This window comes from Lagenorhynchus albirostris, chromosome 11 (genome assembly GCF_949774975.1).
Source record: "Lagenorhynchus albirostris chromosome 11, mLagAlb1.1, whole genome shotgun sequence".
NCBI lineage: Eukaryota > Metazoa > Chordata > Mammalia > Artiodactyla > Delphinidae > Lagenorhynchus > Lagenorhynchus albirostris.
Genome location: NC_083105.1, coordinates 58,597,156 through 58,615,237, shown reverse-complemented (window position 1 = coordinate 58,615,237; position 18,082 = coordinate 58,597,156). Strand labels below are relative to the sequence as shown.

General features: G+C 39.4%; 1 protein-coding gene across 4 annotated transcripts in view; it reads left to right on the top strand.

The window, feature by feature from the left end:
* Window positions 1–4,876: 4,876 nt before the first annotated feature.
* The window catches only part of RBMS2 (RNA binding motif single stranded interacting protein 2), a 79,415-nt gene continuing 66,209 nt past the window's right edge, over window positions 4,877–18,082 (top strand). For 2 of the 4 annotated variants that reach the window (XR_009543441.1, XM_060165836.1), the window contains exon 1: window positions 6,141–6,332. Coding sequence is in view for 2 of the 4 variants with exons in the window: in XM_060165836.1 (XP_060021819.1) it covers window positions 6,267–6,332 (66 nt within the window). In the remaining 2 variants the exon portion in view is untranslated. Of the gene's footprint in view, window positions 5,152–5,278; window positions 5,347–6,140; window positions 6,333–18,082 lie in introns of those variants that run through there. The other 2 variants (XM_060165835.1, XM_060165837.1) reach the window with 2 other exon arrangements.

Sequence of the window (18,082 nt, the reverse complement as noted above, 5' to 3'; positions counted from 1 at the left end):
TTCCTGGTATTTGCTAAAGGGTGCATGACCTATATTATCCAGGCGGTGGCAGTGTTCTCTTAATGTTCATTGAGATTCACTTTCCCATTGGAGATACTTAAAAGAAATTGGGTCTTCCCTGGTGGTGCAGTGGTTGAGAGTACGCCTGCCGATGCAGGGGACCCGGGTTCGTGCCCCGGTCGGGGAAGATCCCACATGTCGCGGCGCGGCTGGGTCTGTGAGCCATGGCCGCTGAGCCTGCGCGTGCGGAGCCTGTGCTCCACAACGGGAGAGGCCACAACAGTGAGAGGCCCGCGTACTGCAAAAAAAAAAAAAAAAAAGAATAGGCCAAAATATTAGGTATCACTGCTTTAACACTTAAGATAAAAAGCTGATTTGAGGAAAATGGTTGAACTTTCACCTCTGAAATCCTAGGATTATTTCTTTATTATTTCTGACCCCGAAAGATATATATATCAGAATTCTAAATTTTACAGTCAAATCAGATTAGTATGGGAACAATGTTGAATTGAGACAGAAAGTCTGGATTCTGGTTTCAGATATTTGACCCCTATGACCTTATGCAAGTGAGTTTACCTTTCCGGGTTTTTTTATTTTCAATCTGAAAATAAGAGAGGACAAAGGAAAGGAACTATCCAATTCATCAGTATTCTGACTCATTATCATCTCCACAGTCTCACCCTTCTTGCAGTGTTAGATTTAACCATATGAAATTACCAGTATTTGACTATTTGAAAAGATTTATATTTAACCTACATAAGCAGCCATTTCATTTGGTTCTAATTGTTCAGTTCAGTTGTGGACGCTTATGGGGATCATCTGAGCTATTTATTTTAGGGATAGCTGAAGCCAAACAAAATTAATGTCTCAAGTGTAAAGGCAACATACATTTGGAGACTATAATATTACCCATCAATGCAGTCCATTCTGGGTAGGCATAGAAACCAGTCTAATCTTTTCTTTCTACATTATACTAATTTTCTGGTCCAGTGATTCTAGAAGATTTGATTCCTGTATTTCTTTAGTGTCTGGCAAAGGAAAAGTCTACTTGAAAATTTTGTTAGGATATTCTCTGTAGTAAGTTTTGGCCAGAAATATCTGTTGTTATAGAAGAGGAGAATATACTATTAGCACTGATATCCAGGGTATGAGATAAATAATTCTTCAGAGTTGCCTGTCTTTTCCCCTGTTTTCCAATGAGTTAAGTCAAGGAGTCGAGAGGCCAAACTTTCCCAGTTTCTAGTTTTAGACCAATTTTGTCATTCCATCCTACATTCGAAGGGGACAGGGCTAAGCTTTTCTAGTTGTTTGATTCAGATCCTTAAATTTTCCTACTTAAGGAAGCTGATGTGTTAAACTTTTTTTTTTTTTAACTTCTTCTTAAGGCATTACCTCATCTCTTTACCATTAAATAAATTGAACTTTTTGGTTTTTTTTCATGACCTAGACTTTTGGGCACAAAAGTTAATCAGTGGGAGGAAAGATAATCCACAGAGAATATATATATATATATATATATATATAAAACATATATTTATATAAATATAAATTTATATTATATATTTATTTGAAATATATATATGTATATTTTTTGGCCACGATCTTAGTTCCCTGACCAGGGATCAAACCCGCACGCCCTGCAGTGGGAGCGCGGAGTCTTAACCGCTGGACTGCCAGGGAAATCCCCACAGAGAATATGAATAGCTGGGGAAAAAAAAACCCTTGGCCCTAATATATTTATTCAGGTCTCTGAACCATATTCAGAGCTCCACTAACAAACTTGGTCCTGTCTCACTGCTGGCAGACACATGTGCTACATCAGCCTGGCTCTAGTCCTATAGTTAGGGTCTGGCATATCTGCAGGTAATACATTCCTTGAGTTCTCCACTCTGATGTGGAGGGCCCAATAGTTGCATGCAGTCATCTTTCAACGTACAAGTCAGGGTTGATCTGACCCCAACTGCTCTGTACCTGAGACACATACTTAAAAGTGTTGTTTTGTTACCAAGTCCAAGCTCGTGCTGCTTGCCAAAGAACAGGCCAGTAAACTGAGAGACAAGTTGTTGGGGCAAGGAATAGTGACTTTATTTGGAAAGACAGCAGACCGAGAAGTGGTGGACTAGTGTCCTAAAGAACCATCTTACCCAAGTTGGAATTTAGGCTTCTTTTTTACTAAAAGGGGAGGGGGTGTGGTTGGTTGCTGCAAACTTCTTTGTGTCAGAATCCTTTGTTCTTGCATCTGTCCAGGTAGGTCAGGTCATATTGTTCCTGTAAACCTCCAACATGACAAATGTTATTCTCTGTTCTGCAACTTTTTATCTCTGTAGGAATGGAAAAGTTTTATGCCTTTAAAGGTCAGAGCCTTGAGAATGGGCTATCGTGTATATTTCAGGCTATAGGCAACATTCTTAACTTGTAGCAAAAGCAATAGAATACAAAGGTTAAAGTAAAAGGAACAGGTCCAACATGGAGTCAGATTTGTTCTTCCCTGTTACAGTTTTTCTGGAGAAATCACAAACCAGTCTATATTGAATCTGAGGTATAAATGTCTCTGTCCAAGAGATGTTCCAAATAACTTATTTTACTTTTTCCCCTCAAAACAACTTTTGGGTGCTGGGCTCAAAACAACTTTTGGGTGCTGAGTCAGATTTGTTCTTCCCTGTTACAGTTTTTCTGGAGAAATCACAAACCAGTCTATATTGAATCTGAGGTATAAATGTCTCTGTCCAAGAGATGTTCCAAATAACTTATTTTACTTTTTCCCCTCAAAACAACTTTTGGGTGCTGGGCTCAAGAGAACCAAGAATTTGAGAGGCATTGACTAAATCTGGAAAAATGTAAGCAATATAATGGGCAAAGCAGATGGGGGGTGGTGATCAAAGTAAACACACTGGAAGAAATAGGATTCTTCCTCTTCTCATATACTTCCTGAATATAACCACAGAACTCCATTACCTTCTCTGTCACTTCCACAAGATTCCATCACCTCTTTTAAAAATATACTTACCATAGTAAAGGTTGTAGTTTCCAGTCCTGTTGGTGCTCTTTGACATAATTGACCTTTGGCATCAGTTCACCAATCTGGGTCATTTTACTTTTATGGCCCTAAACTTATAATCAGAGTATAAACATACAGGTTTTTGTATTAGTAAATACATATGGAATTTATTTATATAGAATTTATAAAATAGAATTTATTTAATTGGATCTTTTTTTTAAAAATTTATTTATTTATTTATTTATGGCTGCATTGGGTCTTCGTTGCTGCGCGCGGGCTTTCTCTAGTTGCGGCGAGCGGGGGCTACTCTTCGTTGTGGTGCACGGGCTTCTCATTGCAGTGGCTTCTCTTGTTGTGGGGCACAGGCTCTAGGCATGAGAGCTTCAGTAGTTGTGGCACGTGGGCTCAGTAGTTGTGCCTCGCGGGCTCTAGAGTGCAGGCTCAGTAGTTGTGGCACGCGAGCTTAGTTGCTGCACGGCATGTGGGATCTTCCCGGACCAGGGCTCGAACTCATGTCCTCTGCATTGGCAGGCGAATTCTTAACCACTGCGCCACCAGGGAAGTCCCAATTGGATCGTTCTTTATCTCCCTTCTGATACTTTCTACTTTTTCTAGATCTATTTCAATTTCTTAGAGTAGTAGGACTCTAGAGAAATGGGAGCTGGGATGTCTTGTCTAGTGTACTTTGATTCTGTACTATTTTGTTTCCTTTTTTTCCTAGAGATAAGAGATGATCCACCAATTTCCAAGAGATTGGGAGTTATGAAAAGAATTTACAAATAATCGGACTGTTTGCTTCTAGAAGGCAGAGAAATGAAATTGGATTGGGTGATTTCTGAAATTTCTTATTCAGTATTTTCACTTATATAGTTTCGCCTGCCTAGTCCTAGTATGATCTTTTGAATGTAACTAAGATACTAGTTTTTGGAAATGTTCACTTCAGATCATAAAATCTGGGTTATACAATACCCAGAGGGATACACTGTGAGACAGTAGGGTAATTAATCAAAATGGAGCTAACATCTGTTGAATGTGTACCAAGTGCCAGATACCTGCCTAAGGGCTTTATATACATTGCCTTATTTCATTTCACTACAATTTAGGAAGCAGAGACTATTTATTTTGTATATTTTACAGAGGAGAGAAGGTTCAGACATGAGGTAATTCTCCCAGTGTCACTCAGCTTGTGAGTGACAGGACCAAATCAGAACTTAGATTTGATTCCAAAGGCAAATGAAGTAGGTATTATCTCCATTTTGGAAATGAGTAAATTAGAGATGTTAAGTAACTTGGCCTAAAGTTACATAAACAGTAACTAACAGTGGTGTCAGAATTTGAACTCATGTCTGCTTCTCTCTAAAACTTACGGTTTTAACTATATTAAATTCTAAGATATCATTGAGCGTTAAGGAATACAGTAAGAGAACACAACACGTTGAGAATATTAGAAGTTTTAAAAAATTAAATTAGGTTGACTGCTATTATAAATCCCATTATAAATCAGGCCTTAAAAATGAAGGGTTTTTACCACATTGTTAGGCTTAGGGAGAAGACATCAACCAAGGACCTAAATGGCAATGATAACTTGGCATATCATGAATGAGAATCTCTGAGGGCAGAAAAGGGACTTTAAAAAAATATGGTATCACTGAGAGATGCCTTTATTGATTTATTGACTGCATTTGGCTGCTGTGGTTCCAATCTCAGTTGCAGTTCCCACATTGAGGCTGTTCCCACCCTTCCTGTGTCCCTTGAGCTGAGCAGGAACTTCCTGTCCTATTGGAAATGAAAGTTAGAGATTGGGGGTATGGTATGTGTGTATTTACTCTGCAGACTGTTGGTACTGTCTGTCCCATTATTATAGCAAAAAGGTGACAGGAAAACTAGAATAGAGACTGGGACTTCATTTAAGGGACGGTTTGGGCTTAATGTTTTTTGTGGCAAAGCAGACAGGGTTAATTTATTATTTAGAATATCCACTATGGCTGTGAGGGGGCCTTAAGAAGTGATTTGAAGGCTTTCATTCTATATCCCTGTTCTACTTCGACTAGATTGGTAAATTACTGGGTATCATTCTTAAATTTTTGTTTTCCAACAAGTTTCTTTTATTGTTAAGGTACCTTCTACAGGACATTCCTTTGAAAGTATTAGAGGTGAGTGTTGCAACTGTGTTCAATTCTTGACTCTAAATTAATGTTCTTCTTTCCTAAGAACTTTGTATTTTTCTTCTCTGTGAAGCATATGTTTTTAAAATAGTTATTTATTTATTTTTTTCTACAGTTCACAGACAGCTTGAAGCAGACATCCCAACTCTGTGAACTTCAGCTTGGGCATAAATTTCAGGTTGGGTGAGTAACTAATTGTTCAGCTTCATAGACCTTGAAGACTAGGAAATAGTGGGATAAAGATTCAAATAAGATAGCTTACAATTGAAGAAATCACTAGGCAATTATATCTCAATAAAGCTGGGGGAAAGAAAAAAGAAAGCACTAGGCACCAAGTTTCATGACATAGTCCAGTTTGAAAATTCCTTCTCAAGTACTAAGTCATAGCTGGGAGAATCTGAAAAGGATTAAGAGGCATCAGCCCATCAGCATAACCTAAGAGGAGTAAAACTATCCAAGGATCTGAAACTAGTTATTTCCCATCCTCTGTTTTGCTTGTTTCTGCTCTTTGGTGAGCTCTTCTGTTTGTTCTTTCTTTGTGTGTTAAGGTCGCTCTAAATATAAAGTGGGGGGTAAGTCCTGAGCTCACCTCACATATTCTTTTTCAGTACTGTGATTTTCTTCACATGTTCTCCAAAGCAGTGTCCCAGTGGCCCCTTTAAAATCAAGATTGGAATCTTCTTATAGCTGAGATCTAAGGAGAAAATACCCTCATTTTTTCATGGGAATCTGAACTTGTTCATATAGGAAAGGTGATGGAGTTGAAAGGGGTAGACTTAAGAACTTTTCTTTTGCTTTAACTGCTAAGCCTGTGGGGGAAAACAAAAAACTAAAAAACCAAAAAAACATCTTGGGCATTAGGACCCAGTGGAAGAGCCTCACTCAGACTCGGGGTTAAGTTCTATCAGTGACGTAAACAAGCAGCCCTAGCTCATTCTTTACTCCCCCCTCCTTCTCTCCCCCTTTCTCCTCCCCCTCCTTTCTCCCTCTCCCTTCTCTTCCTCCCTCCCTCCTTCCCTCCCTCTCCCTCTCTCTCTTTCCTCTCCCTTTCCCTCTCCTTCTTCCCCTCTTCTGTCTCTTAGCTTCCTAACATTAAAGAGAAAATGCTGCTATCAGTGACTTCCAGGCCTGGGATTTCGACTTTTGGCTATAACAAAAACAACAAGAAGGTAGGGAAAAGTGCTTTTTTGGAATCCAGCTACTTCCTTTTCTGGGGATCGGGAGTGCCCTTGGCTTTAACATTCTCCTTAAGAGGGGAACGGGATTCCTCTCCTCTCACCGCCTCTCTTTTTCCATCACTTTTTTTGGCATCTTTTCTCACCTGGTTCTGAAGTTTTAGGAATTTATAGTCCCTGATGTGAGGCCTGAAGGCAGTGGAATTAAAAACAAATTAAGCTTTGCAAGTTTGTATCTTTGTGAAAGGAAGTTAGTTTGACTTCCTGCTGATGTATCCAGTTTTCACAGGGAAAATATGTCACCTCAAACCCTGGCCCCCAGCCTACCACCTCCAAGGTTATTTTGTCATTTTGATTAACTGTTTGCATTCTCCCCCCAGCCCACCTTCCTTCCTACCATTCCTCCAGCATTATCAGGTAGCTGAATACAGTCAGTGAAATCACAACAGCTTCATCTGAGGACTGAGTCTACTCTTCTAGCTTTGATAAAGACCCTACCCCACCCAGCCTGTAGGGAAGGAGTTTTAAGAGAAGACGTACCTTGGGAATTAAGGCAGAAAGTTCTGTGATTCTTTGGGGTCTGCTGCTGAGCTGGGCCTTTCTGCTCTGCAGATAGCCAGGCTCAGCAGAGATATCTGGAGTCTATGCTTGGGCACAGGGGCAGTCTGGGGAGAGGTGTACAGGCATCCCCACAGTTGCCAGGAAATATCTTGGGCAGTTTCTTGGCATTTCAGTGCACACCGTGCTGATTAGGAGGAACTGTATGCTGTAGCAGAAAGACCATTTACCCCGTCTCTTGATTTTATAGCTGTTCTTTTTTTTTTTTTTTTTTTTTGCGGTACGCGGGCCTCTCACTGTTGTGGCCTCTCCCGTTGCGGAGCACAGGCTCCGGACGCACAGGCTCAGCGGCCATGGCTCATGGGCCCAGCCGCTCCGCGGCATGTGGGATCTTCCTGGACCGGGGCACGAACCCGTGTCCCCTGCATCGGCAGGCAAACTCTCAACCATTGCGCCACCAGGGAAGCCCTATAGCTATTCTTTGAAGAAAAAAGGTGCCTTAGACACTTAAGGATCTTTTGCTCATTTGATGGATTGTTGGGCAGTGGGTAAGAATTCCTGATGCTTTCTTATACACCTAGGGAGACTGTTATAGGTGAACAAAGTATCTGATCAAGGCATTGGTAAATGTTTAGACCCAAAACACCTAGTGTTAGTTTATGGGTGTTAGTTTATGGGCGTTAGTTTATGGGTGTTAGTTTATGGGTGTTAGTTTATGTGGTATTCATTCTGTTACATCCTTAAGAAATATGGGTTCATATTTGTTATCAATTTTATATGTACAGACACACACACACACATAAATCAATATGATTTTGATAGATATCTAATCTGTCTTTATTCTTTTCATATCTTGTATAGTACTGTATGAAATCTCCTTCCTAATTTTTTCCCTCCAAGTCTATCAGGTTACCCATTAAAATACAGTAAAATGAATTCCAGAAATTGGTTTTTTCCCTATTAGCGGCTTCATGTATTTGATGCTATCTAAAATATTCTCTTTTCTTAGCTCTCCACTCCCTTTCCCACTTGTTGTATAGGAAACATTTAACCAGCTTCTAAATCTAGGATAGTGTAGGGGACAAGAGGTATGATTGCGGACTGGGATTCAAATCTCATATCTCTTTCTGATAACTTGTAAGGTTTGAGAAACACATTAGGAAACCTGGGGTAAGGGTAGATACATACTTACTAGTGTATTTGTCAAGTATTCTTTGAGTTCTTACAGGTCACTGCTATGATGACATCACTTTGTGACTATATCGATGACTCCTTGTGTGTATATATAGGTTTGTGGGTGTTGGGTATATTTAAACTAATTGATTACTACACTGCTCTTTGTCTTTTTGTTTATATGTATGGCCTAATGTGTTCATTCATTTTTTGGGAAGAATGTTTCGAGTGAATTTGCTCATGTAATTTGTCCATTTTTATACTGAAAATTAAATTTTTAAAATAACTTATTAGTTTATAGTAATAAATGTAAGACATGTCTATTTTTAAAATTTAAGCATAAAGAGGCATATAAAATAAAAAGTCAGGTCTTCCCTTCATGTCCTGAAGTTCCTTACCTAAATCCCACTCCTTAAGGGAAATAACTAGTAGCAGTTTGCTCTATCTATTCTACCAGACTTTTTTCTATGACAAAGTAAAGTTTTAATTTTGACATTGGCTTATTTGCTCAGTTCCTCAAGTAGGACAAGTCTATGTAAAAAAGTTCTTAGACCTGTCTGGAACATTTAAAAAACTGAAATAAAAAAATTCTTAACTTCTGAAAAAGTACACATAAATATGTGCTTTTATTGTCCATCATTTTGTTATACCAGAATCTGGAAATAATAGATTTGCAGAAATCTGCCTTCTTTAAGGAACATTTTTACATCATAATTTACTGTAGTCATCACTTCTGGTTGGTGGAATAAAAATAATTTCCAGTGAGCTCAGTTTGAAAAGACATTTGTACATTACTGTTGTGACTTCATTAGTTTTATTTACTTGTCTTTATTATTTATTTATGTCTGCATTGGGTCTTCGTTGCTGTGCGCAGGCTTTCTCTAGTTGCAGAGAGCAGGGGCTACTCTTGGTTGTGTGCACAAGCTTCTCACTGAGGTGACTTCTCTTGTTGTGGAGCACGGGCTCTAGGCCCGCGGGCTTAAATAGTTGTGGCACGTGGGCTCAGTAGTTGTGGCACACGGGTTTAGTTGCTCTGCGGCATGTGGGATCTTTCCAGACCAGGGCTTGAACCCGTGTCCCCTGCATTGACAGGCAGATTCTTAACCACTGCGCCACCAGGGAAGTCCTACTTGTCTTTAAAAAGTAGGATTGGGGCTTCCCTGGTTGTGCAGTGGTTGAGGGTCCGCCTGCCAATGCAGGGGACACGGGTTCGTGCCCCGGTCCGGGAAGATCCCACATGCTGCGGAGCGGCTAGGCCCATGAGCCATGGCCGCTGAGGCTGCGCGTCCAGAGCCTGTGCTCCGCAACGGGAGAGGCCACAACAGTGAGAGGCCCGCGTACCGCCAAAAAATAATAATAATAATAATAAAAATAAAAAGTAGGATTGTCTGGGAACTTCCCTGGCAGTCCAGTGGTTAGGACTCGGCGCTTTCACTGCCATGGCCAGGGGTTCAGTCCCTGGTCAGGGAACTAAGATCCTGCAAGCCCTGCGATGTGGTAAGAAAGATAAGTAGGATTGTTTTATTTTGAAACGTATTTGTATACTTTATCAGGGAAGTTGTTAACTGAGGAGCCCAGGACAATTATCGTTTTCTTATTCTTTTTTGGCTCTTATAAATATAGGCATACAATCAGCAAATATATAATGCCTGATAAAGGCACATTCTTTCTCAGGATGTAGTGTTGAATATCCTTTCCTTTCTTTGGAATTAAAATAGTCACAGAAGGGGGAAAATGTGGATTTCAAAGAGAGATTCTGCAAAATTATGGTACATGGAAAAAAAACACATCTATTTTAATGGCCTTCAATTATTCTTTGTTCTTAAAAAAAAAAAAAGATCAGAGTTCTAGGGTCTCAACACTTCCTTCAGCTTTTGAAAGAGTTGCCTCAGTAGAGAGATTTGAGTATAGGTGAGATTGAAAGAGGAAGTGTTTGGGACTAAAGGAATTTCAGACTTGTAAAGAACCTAACCACGCCTTCCCTGACATCATCTTCCTGGCATGTGTTATTATAAGTTAACTCCTCAGAGCATCAGCAACCATTCCCTTTGGAAAAAAAGAAAAGGGACTGTGTTTAACTTGGGATAATTTGCCTTCCCCAACCTATTTTGCATAAATTTCTATTTCTTCTTGATTTTAACATATTGAAGACCATATTGGGGCTGGGAGTTGTGGGGAGTGGAGGCAATGATGAGAGTAGAACTGACTGGTAGGCACTGCCAGACTTTCACTCTTTAAGAAGTTTGAGTTACCTGAAATTTTTGGAAGAATTTACTCAGGAGAGAAGAAAGTAGGAAGCAATACTAGAATTGTTTATACTTCTAACAGGGAGAGAGAATTTTTCTGTGTTTACTACATTTTCATCTAGTTTCCATCAAATCAAATTTAGTAGAACTTTTAAAGTCTAACATCTCTTGACTGGGGGCAGCTAATAGTTCTGTTATCAGTAATAAAGTTAACTCAGTTGGTTGAAGTTTAGTAGGAATGTCTTTCCATTGATTCCTCCTTTTTTTTTTTTTTTTTTAGCTTTACTACACTAACTTATGCCCTCATTACCACAGCAATAAACATTCCGCATGATCTCCTTGTCTCCTATTTCTCCACTCCCTACCCCTTGACTCCAAGTAATTTTATACCTGCTACCAGAATAATCTTCCAATATTCCAGCAGTTTAGTGCTGAGCATTTCTTATATACAAACCTTTAATGGCTATGTATTACCTGCTAAACAAAGTCCAAATCCTTAGCCCAATACCCACTGTTTATCCAGCCTTTCCTTATCTTCCCCACCTCTCCTGTATGATTTCATCACATTGACTCTGCTCTAGCCAGTTGTGTTACCTGCAGTTCTCTGGATATAACCTTTGGTTGTCAGTTTACATTTCTCATCCCATAAGAAAATATGCTATATAATAAAACAGAAAAATATAGAAAAGAACAGGACAAAATAAAATATAGATTAGAATAGGAAGTCAGGGCCTTCCCTGGTGGTCCAGTGGTTAAGACTCTGTGTTTCCAATGCAGGGGATGTGGGTTCGATCCCTGATCGGGGAACTAAGATCCCACGTTCCACGTGGTACGGCCAAAAAAAAAAAAAAAAGTCAGCTGGAATTAAAATGCAGATGTGCAAACCATAGAATTAATCCTGGAAGATGAAGGCTGATGAATAGTCATTGATTTTGTCAGTGTAGAGGTGGTTGGTGACTTTGACATGCAATTTCAGAGCGGGGGAGCAAAAGCAGGGTTGGAGTGGGTTGTTGAGTGAAAGAAGGTAAGGAAGTATAGATGGTATATATAGACTAATCTTTTAAGAACTTTGATTAAGATGAAGAGCAGAACCCAATTTAAAAAATGGGCAAAAGGTCTGAATAGATATTTCTCCAGAGAAGATCTACAAATAGCCATGAAAAGATGTTCAGCATCATTAGCCATCAAGGAGTCAAAACCACAGTGGGATACCACTTCACACCCACAAGGATGGCTGTAATCAAAAACACAGATAATAATGTGTGGTGTAATTGGACCCTTATACACTGCTGATGGGAATATAAAATGGTGCAGCTGCTTTGAAAAACAGTTTGGCGGTTCCTTAAAAGGTTAAACACACTCCTAGGTATATACCCAAGAGAAATTAAAACATGTCCACACAAGAGCCTGTACATCATTGTTCATAGCAGCATTATTCATAATAGCCGAAAGGTGGAAACAACCCAAATATCCATCAGCTGATGAAAGGATAAATAAAATATTATATATACCCATACAATGGAATTTTGGAATTTTATTCAGTGATAAAAAGTAATAGAGGGACTTCCCTGGTGGCACAGTGGTTAAGAATCCGCCTGCCAATGCAGGGGACACGGGTTCGAGAAGATCCCACATGATGTGGAGCAACTAAGCCCGTGCGCCACAACTACTGAGCCCGCATGCCACAACTACTGAAGCCTACAGGCTCTGCAACAGGAGAAGCCACTGCAATGAGAAGCCTGTGCACAGCAACGAAGAGTAGCCCTTGCTTGCCGCAACTAGAGAAAGCTCGCACAGCAATGAAGACACAACACAGCCAAAAAAAAATAATAATAATAGAGTACTGATACATTCTACAAAATGGATGAACCTTGAAAACATTATGTAGTGAAAGAAGCCACTCACAAAAGAACACATACATTTGACTCTTGAACAGTGCGGGGCTTGGGAAAATCTATGTGTAAGCTATAGTCGATCATCCATATATACATGACTCCTCTATATCCATGGTTCTGCATCCTAGGATTCAACCAACAGCAGGTCTTGCTGTAGTGTAGTATTTACAATTGAAGAAAATCCACATATAAGTGGACCTGTGCAGTTCAAACCTGTGTTGGTCAAGGGTCAACTGTATTTGATGCTTCCATTTATATGAAATATCCAGAATAGGCAAATCCAGAGAGACAGAAAGCAGATTAGTAGTTGCCTAGGGATGGAGTAGGAGATGGTTAGGGGGGAAAAGAGGAGTGACTGGTAATGGGTATTGGGTTTCTTTCTGGGGTCATGAAAACGTTCTAAAATTGACTATGGTGATAGTTGCACAACTCTGTGATCCAAATACCATTGAAATTATACTTTAAATGGGTTAATTACATGGTATATAAATTATATCTCATAAAGTTGTTATTTTAAAAAGATAGGGAGCAGAGAAATGAGATAAAGCCTGAAAGAGGATGGTGGTAGTGTTGAGAGAATTTCCTTAAAGATGGGAGATATGGGAGCCAAAATGTAAAAAGAATCATGATGAGTAACTTGATACTTACTTTCCAAATATATATGTTCATATTCATATCCCTCCTACTCTCTGATTCTTTTGTGATTGTGCCTCATGTAGTATTCAGCCTCTGATCCTTTGTTGTTGTTGTTGCTTCCTTTTGGAATGGCCTTTCTGTTCATTTGTTCACTCTGCCCACATTCGTTCAATAGCTCCAGAATGCTAGGACCTGGGGCTAAGGCATGATGGTGGCCATTCAAGAGCTCACAGTCAAAACTGTCTTTCAAAACCCTAACTATGCTTTAGAAGTTCAACTGAAATGTTACCTCTTCTATAAAGCTTCTCCTAATCCTTCTACCTCCTAACCCCAAAGGGGACTTTTTTTCTTAGCCTCCATAATATTTTGTACTTCATATGTGGTATTTATATAATTTTGCATTGTATTGGAATCATTTAGGTGATTGTCTTATCTTCATTGCTGTAGTGTAAACTCTGTAAAGGTAAAGACAGTGTTGTTCAGTTTGTTATCCTCTGAAACACCTGATATAGCATCTTAAGCCTATCTAGTAGATACTTAAAATATATATCCTAATAAATGTAATTAAACTAATGTTAGGCATTAGATTAAGAAAAGGAAAGCAGAATTTTGTTCTATACAAATTGTGAAATTTCGAAGGGGGTGGGAGGGAGGGATAAATTGGAAGATTGGGATTGACATATACACACCACTATATATAAAATAGATTACTAATAAGGACCTACTGTATAGCACAGGGAACTCTACTCGATACTGTGTAATGACCTGTATGGGAAAAGAATCTAAAAAAGAGTGGATATATGTATATGCATAACTGATTCACTTTGCTGTACACCTGAACCTAACACAACATTGTAAGTAAACTAGACTCTAATAAAAATTTTAAAATAAAATAAAGTTGTGAAATTTGGAGTTAGATCTGAATTTAAATATGGCTTTTGTCACTTATTAGATGTGTGACCTAGTTCCAAGTTTCTTAGGCTCTCTGACCTTGAGTTCTTTATCTTAAAGTACTGATATACTTTATTGGGTTATTTTTGAGGATTGGTAATATTTGTTAATATTTATAATCATATATCAATATGTAAATATACTGTTTTATCAAAAAAAAAAACCCTTTTTCTTGATGCCATTTCTTCCTCCACCTGCTGCCCCATTTCTCTTTTTCCCTTTATATAAACTATCTGAAAGTGTTGTTTATTCAAGAGTTATATACTTGCTGTCTCCAATTTATTTCCTTCCATTACTTTTTCTTTTATTATCTTTAATATATTATTTGATAATACAAAAGGTTACATGTAACTCTAAAGCATAATAATAAGAGGAACACCTGTAAACCCATCTTCCAACTCAAGAACTAGAATCATTGCCTGTAAATTGCATATATTCAGGAGTTTCTCCCCATCCCATACCCTCCCTCCCTCCCTTCTAGAGGTAACCACTCTTCTAAATTTTATATTTATCATTCTATTGCTTTTTTAAAACATAGTTTAAAGTCATGTTTAATTTGCTTGTTTACATTGTTCTAAGTACTTTATGTATAATTATATATATCATTTAATCCTTATGACAATTTCATTATTATTTTCCCTGTTTCACAGATGAGAAAAAATGAACTACAGAGAGTTTAATAATCACGTTGCTAGTGAACGGCCCAGCTGGGATTTGAACCCACATAGTTTGGCTCCTAGTCTATGCTCTCAACCACTACTATATTGTCTTATTGCAATTAGACAAACAGTCTTCTGTTTGTTTCCATTCAGTATTACATCTTCATGATTAATTCATGTTGTATATAGCTGTTTTATTCATTTTTTCATGTTGTATAATATTTCATTTTGTGAATATACCATAATTTATCCATTCTCCTGCCAATGAGCTTTTGGATTAATCCAGGTTTGTTTTTGCTATTCCTAACATTGATGCTCAGAATATTATCATTTATGTGGTACATTTGTATAAGAATTTCTTTTGGGTTTATACCTAGGAGTGGTATTGTGCAGTATAGGTATGTGAATGTTCACTTTTAAGAGATAATGCTATGGAATTCCCTGGCGGACTGGTGGATAGGACTCTGCACTTCCACTTTAGGGGGCACGGGTTGGATCCCTGGTTGGGAACTGAGATCCTGCATGCTGCACAGCATGGCCAAAAAAATTAATTAATTAAAAAAGAGATAATGCTAAATTGCTTTCTAACTATACCACATTTGTTTCTATCAACAGTGTAAAATTTACAGGAGACTCACATCCTCTACTTGTTGATAGTGTCATACCTCTCATTTTCTCCTAAACCTAATCCAGTTAGGCTTTTACTCCCACCACTCCACCAAAACTGCTCTTATGAAGGTCTGCAGTGACTTTCACGTTCTTCAGTGGTCAGTTCGTAGCCCTCATCTTACTTTTAATCTATTAATCTATTGTCAACACTTGACACGTTTGATGACACAATTCCTTGGAACACTTTCTTCATTTGGTTTGCAGACCACCATACCCTCCTGTTCCTCTAGTATCTGTGGCCTTTCCTCTTCAGGCTCCTTTGCTGGTTCCTCCCAATTTTCCTGATCTCTAAACCTTGGAGATCCCCAGGACTCAGTCCTTGTTTCTTTTCTATCTACACTTCTTCCTTCATGATTTTATCTAGTCTCGTAGCTTTAAATATCACCCATATCTAATGGAAAATAGAAACCCTGCTGGATCCCATGTCTCCTGCCAGTTACTGTCCCATTTTTCTGATCCCTTTTATAATCCACCTTCTTGAAAAGTAGTTCCTACCTATAGAATCTCTCCTTCATTACATCTTACTCTCTTTTACTTAGTATTTGGGTTTTTTTTAAAAAATAAATTTATTTATTTTTGGCTGCTTTGGGCCTTCGTTGTGGTGCGCGGGCTTCTCATTGCGATGGCTTCTCTTGTTGCAGAGCATGGGCTCTAGGCACATGGGCCTCAGTAGTTGCGGCATGCAGGCTCAGTAGTTGTGGCTCCCGGCTCTAGAGCGCAGGCTCCATAGTTGTGGCGCACGGGCTTAGTTGCTCCACGTCATGTGAGATCTTCCAGGACCGGGGATTGAACCTGTGTCCCCTGCATCGGCAGGCGGACTCCCAACCACTGCGCCACCAGGGAAGCTTTCCATTTTTAAGTATACAGTATAATAGTGTTAAGTACGTTTACATTGTGCAACCAATCTCTAGTAGAACTCTTTTCATCTTGTGAAACTGAAAATCTACACCATTAAACAACTTCCCATTCTCCCCTCCCTGCAGCTTTTGGCAACCACTATTCTATGTTCTGTTTTTATTAATTCTCTAAGTACCTCATATAAGTGTAATCATACAGTATTTGTCTTTTTGTGATTGGCTTATATCACTTAGCATAATGTCCTCAAGGTTCATCCATGTTGTAACATATGTCAGAATTTCCTTCCTTTTTTTTCCTTTAATTATTATTTTATTTATTTATTTTTGGCTGCATTGGATCTTCGTTGCTGTGCATGGGCTTTCTCTAGTTGTGGTGAGCGGAGGCTACTCTTTCTTGCAATGCCGGGGCTTCTCATTGTGGTGGCTTCTCTTGTTGCGGAGCGCGGGCTCTAGGCTCGTGGGCTTCAGTAGTTGTGGCACATGGGCTCAGTAGTTGTGGCTTGCGGGCTCTAGAGCACAGGCTCAGTTGTTGTGGCACACAGGCTTAGTTGCTCCGCAGCATGTGGGATCTTCCCAGACCAGGACTCGAACCCGTGTCCCCTACATTGGCAGGCAGATTCTTAACCACTGCGCCACCAGGGAAGCCCCAGAATTTCCTTGCTTTTTAAGGCTGAATAATATTACATTGAATGTATTTACTTCTTTTTTTTTTGGCCACACCACATGTCTTATGGGATCTTAGTTCCCCAACCAGGGATTGAACCGGGGTCCACGGCAGTGAAAGCCCGAGTCTTAACCACTGGACTGCCAGGGAATTCCCGCATTGAATGCATATACCACATTTTGTTTATCCATTCATCTGTGAGAGATACTTGAGTTGCTTCCATCTTTTGGCTGTTGTGAATAATGTTGCTATGAACATGGGTGTATAAATATCTCTTCAGACTCTGCTTTCAATTCTTTTGGGTATATTCCCAGAAGTGGAATTGCTGGATCATATGGTAATTCTATTTTTAATTTTTTGAGGAATTACCACATTGTTTTCCTTAGCGGCTGTACCATTTTACATTCCCACCAACAGTGCACAAGTTCTGATTTCTCCAAATCCTTGCCAACACTTATTTTCTGTTTTTTTTTGATGGTAGCCATCCTAATGGGTGTGACAGGGTATTTCATTATGGTTTTGATTTGCATTTGTCTAATGATTAGTGATGTTGAGCATCTTTTCATGTGCTTATTGGCCATTTGTATATTTTCTTTGGAAAAAATTTAAGTCCTTTGCCCATTTTTTAAAATGGGATTGTTTGTTTTTTTGTTACTGAGTTGTAGAGTTCTTTATATATTTTGGCTATTAACTCTTTATCAGGTATACGATTTGCAAGTATTTTCTTTTTTTTTCAAGGAATGAATTTTTTTTTTTAATCTTTTAAAAAATTATTTATTTATTTAATTTTGGCTGCTTTGGGTCTTCGTTGCTGCGCGCCGGCATTCTCTAGTTGTGGCGAGCGGGGGCTACTCTTGGTTGCGGCGTGCGGGCTTCTCATTGAGGTGGCTTGTCTTATTGCAGAGCACAGGCTCTAGGCACGCAGGCTTCAGTAGTTGTGGCACGTGAGCTCAGTAGTTGTGGCTCGCGGGCTCTAGAGTGCAGGCTCAGTTGTTGTGGTGCACGGGCTTAGTTGCTCTGTGGCATGTGAGATCTTCCTGGACCAGGGCTTGAACCTGTGTCTACTGCATTGGCAGGCAGATTCTTAACTACTGTGCCACCAGGGAAGTCCCTAGGAATGAATTTTTATAAACAAGTTCTACAATGAAAAGGAAACAGCGTCTGTTTTTTAAAATTAATTATTTTTAGTTTTGGCTGTGTTGGGTCTTTGTTGTTGCACGCGGGCTTTCTCTAGTTGTGGTGAGCGGGTCTACTCTTCGTTGCAGTGCGCAGGCTTCTCATTGTAGTGGCTTCTCTTGTTGTGGAGCTTGTGCTCTAGGCGTGTGGGCTTCAGTAGTTGTGGCACACGGGCTTAGTAGTTGTGGCTCACGGGCTGTAGAGCACAGGCTCATTAGTTGTGGCAGACGGGCTTAGTTGCTCGGTGACATGTGGGATCT